This window comes from Anguilla rostrata, chromosome 17 (genome assembly GCF_018555375.3).
Source record: "Anguilla rostrata isolate EN2019 chromosome 17, ASM1855537v3, whole genome shotgun sequence".
Taxonomy (NCBI): domain Eukaryota; kingdom Metazoa; phylum Chordata; class Actinopteri; order Anguilliformes; family Anguillidae; genus Anguilla; species Anguilla rostrata.
The window spans coordinates 30,609,674-30,627,053 of NC_057949.1; the positions used below are offsets into that span (position 1 = coordinate 30,609,674).

Here is a 17,380-nt window from a genome sequence, read left to right on the forward strand (position 1 = left end):
AGAGCAGAGCAGTGTACAGTGCTTTGTGCTCAAACACAGTGTCAGAGCAGAGCAGTGTACAGTGCTTTGTGCTCAAACACAGTGACAGAGCAGTGTAACAGTGATTTGTGCTCAAACACAGTGATAGAGCAGTGTACAGTGCTTTGTGCTCAAACACAGTGATAGAGCAGTGTACAGTGCTTTGCGCTCAAACACAGTGACAGAGCAGAACAGTGTACAGTGCTTTGTGCTCAAACAGTGACAGAGCAGGACAGTTACCGATCAATCTGAAAATGCGGCTCAGGCTAGGGAGCAGTCACCATAATCTACGCATTTCAGAAATACGCATATTCTTTCCATTTTAATGAAGGAGAAGCAGCAAGTCGTTGATGTGATCCATTAATAATGTAAATTAAACATGTTTGTTGACTTTATGGTCTCATTTAAATTTTTTAGCTTGCAATTCGGTTTGAAACTCTTTTTAGTTCATCTTCTAACAGCAGTTCATTTTGTGTACAATAAATATTAAAATGTACACTGTCATAGCGGTATAATTCTATATTACAGGAAGTATTAATATTTTAGTAATTGCTCATGAAAAGCCGTTTAATCATAGACAATATGTTTTCAGGTGTAAAGGAATATATTTCATTTACAGTTATCAGTTATTTTCTTTCTTAATTTGTAAACCCATACAAAATCGTCTGAAAAAAATACTGCCTGTAAGATTTTTTCATATGAAGATGGTGCTGTAGTTTTAGCAACATATTTACTCATTTTTTCGGTGAAGCAAAGCGTTGCGCTTTATTTCTGTTTAATGGTATTTCCATTTTAAGAGTACTGTACGTGAGGTGTGTCGGCGAGTAGGAAACGTATTTTCTTAAAGTTGCAAAGTCGAGGTATGCTGAATGCAAAATTACATAAATGAAGCGGTAGTTAACCCAGTTTTTCAACGTTATGGAATTAAACTGAAAATATGAGAATCAATGCCAAGTTTCAGAAGAACAGAAGACTCAGCCTACTTTCAATTAAAATGTTTGAACCATTCGTGAAATTTCTAATTTCGTTTACATTATTCATAAAAGAGCAAATGTATATATCATTTGTCCGCAATAGTATTTGGAATTCATTTTTAAATACTTTCAAATGTAGAAGAATACAAAATAAAAAACGTGTTTGGATCCTTTCCTTGTGCTCCCGTTTTGTTTTATATGTAAAACAATTCATTTAGTTTCGAAAACTCTTCGGTAGCCTTTCCCATCAGACAAAATCCTATACGGCAAGCTTGATTGTACTGAATTCAATATCCAGTGTAATATCTTAGGTGGCATAATTTCATGAAAGGCACATTTTCTGAAATTAAAAAGGTGTGTGTGTGTGTGTCTGTCTGTCTGAGAGCGAGCCTATATATAATTTATTTATTCAGAATAATAGACACCCATTGTAATGTATGCAGACCACAGCCTGTTTTATACTAATTTGGTCCCGTGTGTGAGATGGATTATCTACATGGCAGGATATTGGCGAGCCAGAGCCCCGTTATAGACGTGCGTACCTTTCAAACGGTGTACGCACGAGACGTTTTTGGCCAGCCGGATGAAACATGCGCCCGGATTGCCAGATCGGCCACTCCCAAGATGGATAATTATATTTTTATTGGAAAGATGGCTTTGGGCGGGGCATTGAAGCCTTGGCACACGACAGTAACAGTAAAAACAGTTTTCGGAGTTTTTCCCCTCATGGTCCGTATAAAAAATCAACTCTCATAGAGCATATTCTATCGCAATACAGTGCATCTAATCCACGTTGGTCTCATATAATGGTCTGGTGTTTAATTAGCACCGAACATGCGCAGTATTTCAGTGATGCAAGACCTCAGTGACATGGATTGTGAATATGTGTGGGTGACTCTTTTTGATGACGCGGTGTCGCAATATGAGCTTGCTGAGCTTCGCAGGCAATTAAATCACGAACATGTTGTTGAAATACATCATCCGCTCTGCTTTTTCACGAATAAATTAGGACTATAGGATATCAATCATGACGCTGTCCGTAAGTCTTATATGTGACAAGTGACCAGTCACCAACTTTTTTGGAGCAATAAAACGTTCTTTTCCGTAACGTTACAGCTGAACCAATAAAAAAAAAACAGAACGTCTTGTCTTCCCGAAGAGTTGCTTTCTGGGTAGCCTACCTCCAGCCCATCTATTTTAGCCCCTGTGTCCATCTTGCGATGCGTATGATAAACAATATAGGCCGATGTTTTTTATGCTCTGAAAATAAATCATTTGTGCGAAGGCGCCAAAAAAGATACTGTTTCATGTGCATGTTTCTGGTACTACTTGTCTAAATGATAAGTTGAACTTGATAAATTGTAATCGGGTGTGTTTTTAAAATCCAAGTCAGTTTGTTAAAGATATTTTGTCGCCTCGAGCAGAACCCTTAACCATGGCTTCTTTAGTGAACATCAGTCTGTTTGAGTGTTCACTGTGTGAACTAAACTGTGTTCTTGGCTAGAAATAGCTGTACAAAATAAGTATTGTATCTTACTGAACCTGTGTTTAGTAGTTGTCTATGACCATGAAATGCACTTTTTGTACGTCGCTTTGGATGAAAGCGTCTGCCAAATAAATGTAATGTAATGTAATGTTTAAATGGATTGTGTGCTGTGTAGCCTACGTCGCAAAATGTAGGAGTAAGTATTGGAACTGGGCTCAAACTTGGCCAGCCTCCCTTCTGGTAATCCTGAAGTCCATATTTGGACCTAGGACACTGGGAGTCTGCCCAACACGCTATGCTATTATATTGTCACACATATTATTAGTGAACTTCTATTTTATTTTATCACTGCAATGTGCGTACCGGTGGGTGCGCGTGCACGCAGAATACTGTTATTCCATAATATAACCCATAGGTGTGTTCTGTCATGGAGAGACACAATAACAGGAACCACTGGCGTTCAGTTGTGTTTCCCTTAAATATATTCAGTCATTCTCCAATAAGACTAATAAAGGAAGACAAGTGGTTGCATAATAATAGAGTTTTGTATGAATAGGTCTTGTATTTATTGTAACAATTAACGTTGTGACACACACACACACACACACAATAAACAGTTTTAAGACCTATTGTTTAAATGAAAGCATCTCTCATTGGTACAACTCTCTGCGAAGTCGCATACAGCCAGACATTAATTGCACCAGTGCGATGGTATCAAAGCGATGCTGTTTAACAATAGGCTATAGGAAACATCTTTACAAAGATACATTGCTCTGATTCCCTGAGTCTTGCCATGTCGCCTGCTGAACCACGTGCTCTCGACTACAGTTCAGTAACTGGCCACACCCGTCCATGGCGCACCCCCACGCGCTGCGGCTCTTCCTGCTTGCTGTGTCCAGGGAACACTGGGCTGTAACGTTTATTGGTGCTGAAGAGTGAGACAAAAGTGGCGCAGTCGTCCTGCCATTACGTGTATGGCATCCCCGGGGGCCACGCTTTGGTCTTTACAGACAACTAATTTGCAGAGCGATCGGCAACTGACGCTTCCTATATTCCCATATGAACGAAAACGCGGTTCCCAAGCTTTACTAACACTTCAGAACGTTCTACACCCCGGCAATCGACGACTGTGTCCTAAAAAGTTATGGCAGACTGGTAATTGTAGGCTACTGAATAGTCAGAAGCTATTAACATTTGAACGTAATCTCATGCAATATTTCATCTAATAGCCATCAGCAAATCAGTTGATTGTATTGCGCGCTAATTCTTACCACTCAGTCCCAAGCGCATAATTGAAATACTGAGATTCGTGGACATAATCGATACATATAGTCTCTTTACTTTAAAACACTTAAAACGATCGAATAGCCTGCAACCGTTAACCAAACCTTAAAACGAACGATTTTCATTTTATTTAAAAGTTTGTATTTTAGTGGGACAGTGCGCATTAATCAACAACATTGCTGTAAATGTGGCAGAACTGGCTTGTTTTCAACCGCAGGCCTTGGGCAAGATGGCTATCACAAAACATATTTCGTGCAATATTTTGCTGTATTTTGCCTTAGTTTGTTCTGCATGGTATAATGTAGCTAAAGTGTTATGGAGAGTTTTGACTTCAGTCAAGTTAATTGGTCATCCCTAATAGCGATGGAACAGCTTCTCATCCTAGGTGGGTGTACCGCGCTGCTTCCTGTGTCGATGTGTGTGTATGTGTGTGTGTCTGTGTGTGCGTTCGTGCGTGCGTGTGTGTGTGATATTGCTGGTTTTGAGGAGCTTCGTGCAGTGCAATTATCTTAAAAACTTATAAATCACAAACTGAATTCAGTACCTTCGACCACCTTTTGATATTAAGGTTATTAAGTTTACAGATTGAAATAGATAGTTTTCTTGCCTTCTGCTGTAATGAACTATCGAAAAGCTTTTCTGTTCAAGGCGCTGCAATTATACTTGACTGATATAGATCAAAGGGATCTACAAATCGCGTCGGTTGTAATTGCATACAGAGGCCCTTCACAATAGCAGACTGTGGCACTGGCAAAGATGTGTTGTAACTGTCGAATTGTCATTTTGTTAAAAAATCCATTCTTAGGCCGAGCGTCGGCATGGGGTTGTGGGCATAACTGACCAGCCGACCGAAAACTGTGTGTGAGTGTGTGTTTGTTTGTTGGTGTGTGTGTGTGTGTGTGTGTGTGTGTGTGTGTGTGTGTGTGACGTACAATCCAGACATTAGATGTCTAATGATTGACTTCCAAAATACAAACATCAAACGACACTGAGCAATAGGAGTTGGTTTATCTCTCTGGAATAGCTTCTGTGACAGTGAAGAAAGGGAGGTTTGCTTTAATTCTCCATAACAAAAGTACAAAGACGGTAGGTCTGCGACCTTAAACAAGTTAACACCTCCGTCTCTTGGTGCGCCCGGGCGGCGCCTTGGCGGATAGACCGTGTCTCTCATTAGCGAAGACGGGGAAACGTGTGATATATAAAGGAGCGAACTAGGGGAGGCGCTGGCGTTATAGCGGAAACCAATCAGGTTTGCTGCGAGCGAATTTAGGTCAAGAGTTGCCTGGGCATCGCTACTAAGGAAGGTATACCTGCGACTTTCTGGTTCCCTTGAGAATCCTGATATCAAGACGTCTCTTTATTGCTTTAAATCACCGTCGGGTCGATTCTGAGAACGAATTCCCTGGAGAAAACGGCCGATATTGGAGAAAATATAAAACCGACTCTGTGATTTCCCCCACGGACTGGAATATATGATCAGTAACGAGTTGATGACAAAGATATCCATACAATATGCGTAAGTAGGCTATGGTTTTAATTTTGCCCATGTGGTCTATTTCTTATTGCTTGGGTTGTTTTGATTTTATATTCACAGAAAGATATTATTTGAATCTATTTCCAAGGCAAATACAATATTTTAATATTTCAATACGGCTTTTTATTTAATAGTTTGCATTCCTGTCTGAATGCGTAAGATGTCGTTTTTCCAACCTCATTTAGGTTATTTTCTTTGCTTCACAGTATGGTCACCATACATGCAGTTCTTTTTTTATTTTTTATTTATTTATTTTTAAACTTGTTTCGGGAGATATAGGCTAAAATGTGGCTTGATACTTGCCTAATTCGTTAACCGTATACGCATGGCGGTTGGATTGAATACCGACCTGCGAAATTCCAGTTCCACTATGGCCAGTGACATGGGTCTAAGTTAGCAGTATCTGATCTTTAGTTCAGTGACAAACTTCTGTCTATATATATGCTATCTTGTGTAGCCTGAGTGTTTACATTGAGCATGCTGTCATGTGAACACGTTTCCTTTTTTAAACTATGTCCACAGCACACACAATAATGCTTGCGATTTTCTTCCGCTGACAGAAGATAGGGAGCCGTCAATTTCCAAAACCCTTCACTCAGGGAGCGAAAAAGGGCCGGACAAACCGTGCTTCCCGAGCGGAGACCACCGACGCCACCGAACCGCTTTCACCCGGGAACAACTGTCCCGCCTCGAGCAGGAGTATTGCACTGAGAGCTATGTGTCCAGGCCCAGAAGATGCGAGTTGGCTGCTGCGTTGAACCTTCCAGAGACGACCATAAAGGTAGGCTACAGACCTTTAAGCAAGTGCCCTTTATAGTCTGTATTTTGAACGGTTGTGTAAAACAGCAAATGAGTGCATTGCTGACGTTTAACAGGCAGTAAGTGTATCGCTCTTATCCAGAGCGACTTACACATTTTTGACATAGCATCCATTTATATAGCGGTGTATAGCCTATATACTGAAGCAATTCAGATTGTGCACGTCGGTCAAGGACGTGACGCCATTGTCCTTGATGGGAATTGACCCTCGTCGTTATATTCCACTGCCCCCTGTGATTAAACTTTCATGTTAAATAGTAATTGAAGATATTGAATTGGTGGCAGTTTTGTACAACCTGGTGATTCTGAAAATGCCACTTGCAGACTTTGTGTTTGCTGTGCTGGAAGTGGCAGTACTTTCCCCTGTCCATAAGTGCACATGGGCATTCGATCATTACCAGCAGTAGATTCATCAAGCAGTTAATTATTTTAAGAAATGTATTTTATGAGTTTTCAAAAAGGCTGTCCCAAAGGTTTTGCTCAAAGTAAGTCATTGATTCATTCATTGTTTTCTTATTAATTTTACACATTGTATTTGCTCTGCCAGTTGTACTTACTCTTAGCAGAAACTGGTTTGTACTGTTCGTTCATGTATGTGGATATTATACTGCAGCTGTTCAGTTCCTTGCTCCAGGATGGAGTGGCAGTGCTCCACCTGACGTGTGCTAGCCGGTTCCTTTGCCACGGCGTGACACTGCAGCCTGTGAAATGCAGTGCATGTATTCATGTAATGAAAAACATTACTATTTAGTACAGGGGTAACCAGACCTTCCCTGTTCTGCCATCCTGTAGCATTTCAATCCATCCCTAACAAAGCACACCTCACTCAACAGCTAGAGATCTACCATCCTGTAGGTTTTCACTCCAACCCTAACAAAGGACACCTTGTTCAACAAGTAGATATCTCATTGAGCTGCTAATTAGTAGAGTCAGATGTGCCAAATTAGGGTTGAAATGAAATCCCTACAGGATGGCAGATCTCCAGGAAAAGGGTTGGTTACCACAGATATAGTACACTTTAATCTGCTAAGAATGGAGATGGTGTTTTGTCATTAGAGCAGAACAGCCACAGAGCAGCAGCACACTACTGGAGGCTGACTGTAGGTATCACGAGTCCTGCAATACAGCAAGTAGGATATACAGGATTATAACAGGAGCGTGTGCACCAGGGCTGGCGCACAGGCCAGAGCGGTCTGCGCTCACGGAACAGCACATCCGTGCCGTGGTTATGAAATTGAGGGTGTCTGATGTGAAGAATCTACAGGAACAGGTCAACGCCTGTAGATGCACGTGAGCTATTTGTCTGTGGGGAGTAAAGGTTCTGGATAAGTGCATTGGTTAGGTGAATGTACCGTTATGTGGGACAGTGGTGAATTCTTTGATGCATTGGGCTTCTAATCTCTGAGAGGCTGAGCATCAGTTGGCTGGTTATCTATTAGAGATTTATTACTCCTGTGGCCTGGATTCAATCAACATCCTTAACTTTGAGGTGCTAATAGACTCGTGTATGTATTCGTTTTATCTTCACAAACACAGTCAGGGGAGTTCAGAACCTGCCACTGGTTTTGAATCATCAAAACCAGTGGAGTCCAAACCAAGGCTTGCGTTTAACTGGGTCAGATGCTGAGGAATGAGGCCCGTGTGGCTTAAGCGCTGTTCTTTTTCTCGTTCGGAACGCAGGTGTGGTTCCAGAACCGTCGGATGAAGGACAAACGGCAGCGGCACACGCTGAGCTGGCCCCTCCCGCTGGACCCCAACGTTTACGCCTACATGATGAGCCAGGCGGCCAGTCTGCCGTACCCCTTCTTACCGCCCATCCCGCTGCACCTGTACGCCCACCTGGGCCCGGGGGGCTCCCCTACACCTCCGGCCCATTTTGGGAGGCCCCTGGATCCTCTGCACCTCCCCCACCACCCCTTCCCCCGACATGAGCTGCTGGGCAGCCTCCCACAGCCCCCCCTCTACCCCCCCGGCCACGGGATGCACCATCCCGCCACCTGCCTCTGCGCAGTCTGCCTGCACTGGGGGCCGGACCACCTCCGCAAGAGTAGGGGGGAGGCACTGCTCAGACCCTCTCCTAATCCCAAAGCCCCTGTTACCGCCCTGGAGAGGACCGAAGATTCACCCCTGCCAAAATAACGTTAGCTCTCTTTCGGGATAAGCCAAATTTTGGTACATACAGTTTCCAGTTTGCATCCAATCGTTAAGGATGTTTTTTCTTCCTTTTTTTTGGCGAGAAAGAAGTTTGATATGAAATGTGTGCTTGTCTTTGTTTAAATGTTATTTATTTGTACCAGTGCAAGTGTGGAAAGCTACTGTTTGCTGCAAACCAAATGTAGCATGTGATAGAGCTAATTATGGAGGTTTTATGTGAGGTAGTTTAAGAAGGCAAATGTTAAGGAAAGAAAACTTCCCTACTGTGAGTACAGGCAAATAATTTTCCTGTTCTGCTTTTATATTAGTACAATTGTTATAAAGAACAGTAGTTGTTTGTGTACAAAAGAGAATATCTTAAAGACAAAGAACTAATCATACCAGTCCTTTTTTTTACCAGAACAGGTTATCTGCAAAGGACTGAGGAACTTCTCTGATAATTTACCATAAAATTGCAATGCTAAATCATTTCACTGTTATAGAACTTAAACAATGCTTCCTCAAATGCCATAGCAATATGAAAGAAGGAAGTTTAGGTTTGATCTGTAGGTCAGAGGTTGGATAAATAATGGAAATACCTAATAATACATTGATATCCAGGAAATAAAAATGGGTAGGGCAGTGCTTTCCAACCCTGTTCCTGGGGATCTGCTATCCTTTAGGCTTTCATTCCAACCCTAATTTGTCACACCTGATTCTACTGGTTGGCAGCTCAACATGATCTCTAGCTGTTGAATGAGGTGTGATTTGTTAGGGTTGGACTGAAAACCTGCAGGATGGTAGATCTCTAGCTGTGGAATGAGGTGAGCTTTGTTAGGGTTGGAGTGAAAACCTGCAGGACGTTAGATTTCCAGGAACAGGATTGGGAACCACCGGTGTAGAGCCACACTACAGCTTCAGTCCTTCTTCAAATGCTGTCATACAAGTTCTGAGCTGTGTGTAGTGTGATATTGGATAATTCTTCAGCAAGGAAAGCCTCTGGTTCTTTGAGGGATGAAGGAAGTGGAAGCACTTTGAGCTCCAGAGCTGCCAGTGATGGTTCGGTGATGTCCAGATCTGGTGATCATGAAGGCTAATGAAAGCCTTTAATTTCTGGTGTTCATGAGACCATTCTTGAATTGGTTTGGGACTGTGTAAGGGGGGTGGGTTATCATCTTGAAATTTGGGGACATCATAATGGAACAATGCTTGTACCATAGAGTTCACCTGGTCATGTAAAATGGCTTCATATTCTTCATCAGACCCAGTGTCTCCACGAGATGGCTGCCCATTCCATTACAAATCCACCACCATAGTTAACAGTTAGCAACAGACACTGTGGGTTGAAGGCTTGCTTTGGCTGTTGTAAACCTTTGCTAATCTAGGGGAAAGAGATGACTCATCAGTCTGGGATCCGTTTCCACTGCACGGGGGGCCAGGTTTTGTGCTCCATACACCAGGTTACACATCTTTGTGCATTCAGCTGGAATGCGAGCGGTTTCCAAATGGTGGCCCCGGGCTTTAATACCAGCTTTGAATCTCACAGCTTACAGTTTTTGTTGAGAATGGGGTCACAGAGCTGTTGACTCAACTCTATGGTCATTTTTGAAGCTGTAGTTTTGGGGTGTTTAGTAACTTATCCTGTTAAGTGTCTGTCTGTCCTTGTCTGTTGAACTTCAGCTTGGACCATTGTCTCTCTTTTCCAATGCGTTTTGTTCCTGTTTGGCATATCTTGACATAGTTTTTGACACTTTCCCTTGTTGCATTAAATAATTTAGTAGTTTTTGAGACCAGGGCATGTGCAATTTGGGCACTGACTATTTGGCTTCTTTGGACCTTTGTTAGTCGCCTCACATTGCTATGGAAACTCACATGTCAAAGTGCTAACTGACACATACTGCTTATCAGCATGCAGTTTAATGTGACTCACCTGTCTACCTGCCTTTGTGATGGTGATTTCGCTCAAAGTTAAGTTCTTGGGGTGTTTCCGTTGTTTTGTGGGATCCCCTGTCTTTGGCTAGGCTTGGTATAACTACCACGGAGAATGAATGTTGCGTTTTGTTAATCACACTCACATGCCTCGTAATGTTGGACTCAGGTACAAGAATAAGCTGCTTATGTGTCAATATTTAGATATTTCTTTGATAATGTAATTTGTTAAAACTGGGCTGTAAATTATTTTGTGTGAAAATGCAGTTGTACCTTAGATGTGCCTTATTAGCTTAACTTTAGAAGAACTGGTTAGAAAATGGTCAGAATTACATGGAATTTTTATACTTTAATAATAACGCATATGCAGCACATAATGCAATACAGTTATGTACGCAGTATGTTTTACTGAGTAAATGTTTGAATATTAACTTGATAGTTTCCCCACTTTATTTGAAGATAAATCCTGTCACAGAATCTGAAAAGGTTATTTAAAGTTTATTTGCTGATATTTGAGTTATTTTATGAGTTTGCAAAAAGTTGCACTGTTGTCTTTCACCAGGACAAAGAACAATGTAGCGTCACTGTGCCAGAATATTTTACAATTATATCTGATTTGTATGGATGAGCTGTATGCTTTATGTCATGAATTTGTACATGTTTATTAATAAAATATTTATGAAACATGATCGCCTTCTCTATCTATGGAATAAAATTATTTTTTGGAGAATCTGCGCACTCCACTAAAATAAATGGGTGGATGGGCTTATTAGTATAACAATGTCAAAGATACATTGTCAAAATAAGTAATACATTTTTTTTTTTTTTTAAATAAACCTTCTTGTTTCTTTGCAGAAATATATTTCTTAGCAATGGTTGCACAATGATTCACGTATCTTGGCGGCCAAGAGGCATCCGTTCAATGCCTTAACTACAGTTGTGCATTCTGTAACAAAATAGTATGTTATATTTTAATGTCTAGCCTTGTTAATTGCACAGAAATGGGTGGAACATTTATGGGCCAAAGACAAGAGGATGGTGCAGTATGCAATGTGCTGTATTGGCCTTCTGAACCGTATTATTATGAATCATATTCTATGCGGTTATGCAGTATTATTTTGAATCATATGCTATGCGGTTTTGCAGTATTATTATTAATCATATGCTATGCAGTTTTGCAGTATTATTTTGAATCATATGCTATGCAGTTATGCAGTATTATTATGAATCATGCTATGCGGTTTTGCAGTATTATTATGAATCATATGCTATGCAGTTTTGCAGTATTATTATGAATCATATTCTATGCAGTTTTGCAGTATTATTTTGAATCATATGCTATGCGGTTTTGCAGTATTATTATGAATCATATGCTATGCGGTTATGCACTATTATTATGAATCATATGCTGTGCAGTTTTGCAGTATTATTATGAATCATATGCTATGCGGTTTTGCAGTATTATTTGCGACTGTGTGTCCATTGTGGTTTTAAGGAAATCACAAGCCCCGAGCCATTGTCATAGCTACCGTTACCCGCCACCTGTGTTCTCTGACGATAAGCCCAGACACCGACTGCCTGTTCGCAGGCCGTCAATTAAATTGTTGTGCTTTGACGTTAGAATTGTATTTATGTCCTGTCATTATAAACATTATAGACAGCACTGTCTTCTTTTCAGGCCCAAAATAGTGACAAATTATGGCAGAAGACTAAACATCAGCAGGTGACCAGCTGGAGTAGGGCTTCACTGGGGTTCGTTATCCATACCAACTGCAGATGAGCATAGGCCTGTCCTTAAAACTATACTTACCATGCGTAAATACACGTTTGCGTGCGGGCAGTTTGGCTTCAGTGAGATAAAAAGCATTCGGGTCTGCAGTCAAAGGACCCATTTTGGAAGCCACTGGGGAAGGCGAAGGGGATGACTGTGAAACACAACTGAGATTAGGACAATTCCAAGGGCCCTGACTGACGGGACCCTCAAAAATATTAGAACATGGGATCTTCTGGGGTGGTGGGGCCCAATGTGAGAACTTTTCACGGGATCCAAAATCCCTGGTGACAGCCCTGTGTAGTGGAGCTGTGTAGTGATACTGGCTTTAGGAATGTCCTGAGAAAAAAGAAAGAACTGAGCAACTGCTTTTAAAAGATGAAAACTCTCATGGTGCTGTAATAATGTAACGCACACTAAACAATGGTTGAGCTGTGAGCATTTTGACTTTGAACTATGTGAACAGACCCAACTCCTTAAAGGTATTTGTCTTGTAAAGAGCATCTGAGAAGTTACATTTAAGGACTTGACTTATGGGCATGATGGTTATTGCTGCGTCCTAAATTGTTAGGATTTCTTGTTTCACAATAAAATAGATGTATGTCAAATGATGGTGTAAACAAATCCTCTATAAAATGCATTTATGAGGACTAGACCAGGGCCTGGGTCCAAGCTCTGCAGTTTGGAAGACTCTGGCTTGTTGTTTGGTATGCCAGATATTTTTATTATCAGACCTGTGGTGTGTTGTTTTATTTTGTCTTAAACACTCTGGGCATATGCGATCTCTAAATGAGGATCACGGTACTTCCACTACAACCCCTTATCATAACAAACAAACAAAAAAACTTTAGTGTTGTCAATCAATAACAGCCCAGTCAGTGAAAATGTGTAGAAGAAGAATAAACTTTAGTAAATGTGTTGGAACGTTTTGTTAGAGTAATAAAAAGTGGGCAAATTAAATCGAATCACCCTCAGGGTCAGCTGTGGTTTCATAGTTTCAGGGTCCAGATGCCCCAATTTATTTATAAATTCAATTAATTAGCCCCAAACCTACCCTAAAATTCACAAAATACTTTTTCTCCTCAGTCACTAAGGCACTGTCCATGGAGTACATTCAATGTGTGAAATGCTTTGCCGTGGTTAGCCTGTTCCAATGCTGGTTTGGTGCTGTGCAACGATTGGTGTAAACCATTGGTGGTGTAAGTAGGTGACAAACAGTTTATAGTTTGTTTTGTGTAATCTTGAGTAATACTGAGATATAGTAGGGGATGTGTTCAGTGGCATATCTAAGAAGTCAAACATTATCAAGGTCCCTGCCAGCATGTACCACCAAAGCGATCCAGGTCCCACGCGGATACGTGACATGGCTCGCGCAGCAGATAAAAAATGCGTTTTTTACGCACGTGAGGCACTCTACTGTGTCTTTCGTTACCTGCGCTACGCTGCTTCTGTGTGTGCAAAACTGGAAGGAATGATCTCATTTATGGGCAGGTAGCTACTGTAATCGGAGAGCACTGCTCCCAGCTCCCACAACACCACCCACTGTCTTTACAATGAAGCAACGGCCCGAAGCCCACACATGTCTCAGTCTGCACCCCCCCCCCCCCCACCCTCCGCTTCCCAGCATGCTCTGCTCACGCGCTGCCCACCAGTGTAAAACACCACCGCCATCCAACCGCCCCCTTCCGAGTAGAAGCGTAACTGATGTGCCACGTTGCTATGGCAGCCAGGGTTCATCCCACTTCATCAATTGTCTTTTTATGGGAGTGCGATAAGAGTTTGAATTCACTAATTAAATTCCGCTTGGTTGTTGGTTAAATCCCCTATTTTTAATCCAGGCAACAGTCTCCTCAGCACCAGAATTGTTTTTCCTACTATATAAAAACAGGGGTGGCTTCTCATAATAGCAATAAACCTTTTTTTAACTCGGGACATACAACATATCATCAGAAATACACAGGTATATTTATTATAGATCCTTTGGCTGCATGTAACATTTTACTTACGCGTTTTACACCCACCGTAAAACAACGGTAAGAATCACAGTATTAATTTATTTTTTACTGTTTTTATCACATCTATTTTTGTTTTTTGATGCTGTATGTTTAATATTAGCGTGTGTACGATGTGTGTATGTAATGTAAGTGGTTTGAGCACCATGAAAAGTCGTTTATGTTCATTAAAATGCAGCAAATGAAAATAAAACATGTTGTGTTATGTTTTTTTTCTCTGCCCTCTTGCTCAAAGTATCTACACAGTGGGAGACGCAGTTCGCGCTGTAGAACGGTCTGCATACGCCGCAAATCACACAGCGACTTGGACTGAGCCCCCAGATAGTAAATAGCTCAAATTATGAGTGTGGACACATCAAAGCCTCTAGGTTCACCCAGATGGTTATAAAATCTACAGTAACCTGTAATTACGACGCTGGTGGACGGGAGCTCAGCACTTGCAATGGCAGTTGGAAATGAATCAGCTGAAAGTACAGAAGTCATTCCGGAGCGCGGTCAACTGGGTCGCTTCAGCCCGTATAAAAGTCCCCATCGGTCTACTCTCTTCCGAGAGACAACCGTGTAAGTTGGATGGCTTTTAAGAGCAGCGTTATTAGCCCTCTCCATCTTTTTACAAACTACAGGAAGAAACGATGACCGGACGCTTTCCTGTCACCGTGCCTTCATAAATTTTATTTCAGTTTGAGTTATGCGCTGCTACCGTATTTCTCAGCAGCCGCGAAGACAGGACAGGTGAATTTACAAAGAGGCTGGAGCCACTCTGAGCACACAGGCACAAAACGCCCTCCCGCACTCGCATTTGATGTTGCAAGAGATGAAAGTGTGGGATTCGCCGGCTGTGTTTACTCTAGATACTGGAAGATAGAGACAATCCTTTATCAACTGGTTAAACACCAATTTCACAGAACCATTACTGGGACTGACATAAAAAAGCAGGCGTCTGGCGACCCCAGAGTGAGTTATCTGGAAGGGCGTAGTGGTGGAACAGTGACGGTATCGTTCAGTCAAGGTTATTGTGTGTTCATTACTCAGAATTCCTTAGCATATGGGGTGGGATGGGGTGTGATTGGGTGGGTGGGGTGGGGTGGGATGGGGTGTGATTGGGTGGGTGGGGTGGGTGTGGATGGGGTGTGATTGGGTGGGTGGGGTGTGATGGGATGGGGTGTGATGGGTGGATGGGGTGATGGGTGGAGGTGGGTGGGGTGGATGGGGTGTGATTGGGTGGGATGGGGTGGATGGGGTGTGATGGGTGGGATGGGGTGTGATGGGGTGTGATTGGGTGGGTGGGGTGTGATGGGGTGTGATTGGGTGGGATGGGGTGTGATGGGGTGTGATTGGGTGGGATGGGGTGTGATGGGGTGTGATTGGGGTGGGATGGGGTGTGATTGGGGTGTGATGGGGTGGGATGGGTGTGATGGGGTGGGATGGGGTGGGATGGGGTGTGATTGGGTGGGTGGGGTGTGATTGGGTGGGATGGGGTGTGATGGGGTGTGATTGGGTGGGATGGGGTGTGATGGGGTGGGATGGGGTGTGATTGGGTGGGTGGGGTGTGGTGTGATGGGGTGTGATTGGGTGGGGTGGGGTGTGATGGGATGGCAGTTCATATGGTCCCAAAATTCATGGCAGCGCCCCCTGGGTGCACAGTGGGTATTTCAGCCCTGAGGAGAGAGAATTGAGGTGATGTTACTGTTCTAAGCTCTGATTTGTCATGGTGTAATGTACAATAACATACAGAGAAATGTACGCAGTGACAGTTATGTTGAATCAGAGTCTGAAAAGCAGTAAATTCAATGCAGGGTTACAGAAATGCACAGTTACCTCCTGAGGAGACCGATCGATGATCATTTATGGACTAATTAGCAAGTAAATGCTTAACCCTTATCATTTTTACGTGCCATTAATTTTATTGAGTTGAAAGGCAGTAGGTTGAGGAAATATGCAGATCCTTTGTTTACTAATGAATTTAAACTGCTTAAATGTCATTAAGTCTATTTTGGTGCACTTGGCCTTGTACTCCAGAGCTAGGAGAAGACAGTAGGAAGTCTGGTGGCAGGGCTCCAGACTCATGTGATGGCTGAACTTGTGTATGGAAACCATGTCAATATGTAAATCCAGATTGAAATATGACACTGTAAAGCTACCATAGTCCTAGGATTTGACAGCTTGCTGTTATTCTGCTGTTGGACACTTTCAAGACCCCATAACCCAACCTGGCCACAGATGAAATGTTGTTAAAGGCTGTGATTGGACAGGCCCTTCTGGATCGAATTTTCGCATGGCTACCGTCGTCCTTGTCGTGCTGTAGGGAAATGGCAACTCTTCAGCCAGTCTCTTCATTGTTGCGAAGTTTGCACAGAATTATGGGAAGCCGTGCACACTATGATTTGGTTAGCTCAGAAACGAATGGCGCTGGGTGAATCAGCTACATTCATTCAATGTGGAAGAACAGCAAGTTGCAGAGACAGCTCAATTCTGGACATTCTGTTAAATTTATTTACTTATTTATCTCTTTTTACAGAGAACTCTCACAAAAATGCTTTACAGAGAAACAGAAGGAAATCTCGGCAAAAGCCATGCCTGAACTCTAAAAAGCAAGCAAGGTTAAAAAAACTCTGGCCAGCCTGCAGGTGTCAAGCTGGGGTAGAGTGGATGGTTAAAGAAATTTAATTAGCGATCTACCACAGCAAATAACCCCATGTGTTGAGTGGGTTACAGCTGAGGTATTAAACTAGATGGTAAAGGACTCGAAGGAGCATATCCATAGACTGTCTGCAGAGGCCGAGTGTGTGAAGTTCATGGAAGAGATTCGGAAACCTAAGTAATCTCAGTCCCCTGTCCCTGAAATCTCAGAGTTGTCAGTGGTCTGAAGCTGAGCTGCTTGCCCAACAGAAAAAAAAGTTTAAGTATTTACATTTCCTGACATAATACAAGTGTCTTGGCTAACAAAAACTTGTTGCTGTGAAAATATTTTTTTAAACATGATTTACATCATTTTTATTTAATATCCTTTGTAGGGTACCTTTCAGCATAGTAGAATAAATCCATCTCGAGGTTAACCAGACTCATGTCCCGTACAGGAGACAAAGGAGGATATTCCACTTATTTCAAGCTAGTGGTCTACCTGTCCTAGGACACCAAGCGAATTCCCCCGATGTGACGTGCACAGTTTGGGCCTCTGTATCGCAGTTCAATTATCCGTTCTGTCCACATGTGCCACACCCAGGGTGGGCCAGATGGAAACCCGACACCCTTGCCCAGCCCTCCCGGATTACCGAAAGCCGCCGCTGCAGCTGTCTATCCAGGAGCGCCGCCGCCACCGAAACAATCGGAGTGAGCCCTAAGCCCTGAGGACCGGGACGGGGCTAAGCCTCCCTCGCGGCCTGTCACCGAAGCTCGCTTTGGATTTCCCTTTCACGCGCC

At 42.6% G+C, this 17,380-nt stretch overlaps 1 protein-coding gene across 2 annotated transcripts; it reads left to right on the forward strand.

Moving 5' to 3' along the window:
* Positions 1–3,009: 3,009 nt before the first annotated feature.
* Positions 3,010–10,825, forward strand: eve1 (even-skipped-like1). 2 transcript variants are annotated; one of them, XR_010326786.1, is made up of 4 exons: positions 3,010–5,278; positions 5,857–6,077; positions 7,796–9,009; positions 9,073–10,825. XR_010326786.1 is itself a non-coding variant. In XM_064315794.1 (3 exons), exons 1-3 carry the CDS (start codon positions 5,275–5,277, stop codon positions 8,252–8,254), a joined length of 684 nt encoding a protein of 227 aa, XP_064171864.1. In that variant the 5' UTR covers positions 3,010–5,274; the 3' UTR covers positions 8,255–10,825. The 2 variants fall into 2 exon arrangements, 1 of the variants encoding a protein (XP_064171864.1); XM_064315794.1 differs by having other exon boundaries at positions 7,796–10,825.
* Positions 10,826–17,380: the final 6,555 nt, after the last annotated feature.

What these genes read in the sequence shown, in the direction of transcription:
- eve1 (XM_064315794.1), top strand. An exon ending in TTCCAGAGACGACCATAAAG is followed by an intron (nt 6,078 to 7,795) that starts GTAGGCTACAGA and finishes TTCGGAACGCAG; the next exon opens with GTGTGGTTCCAGAACCGTCG.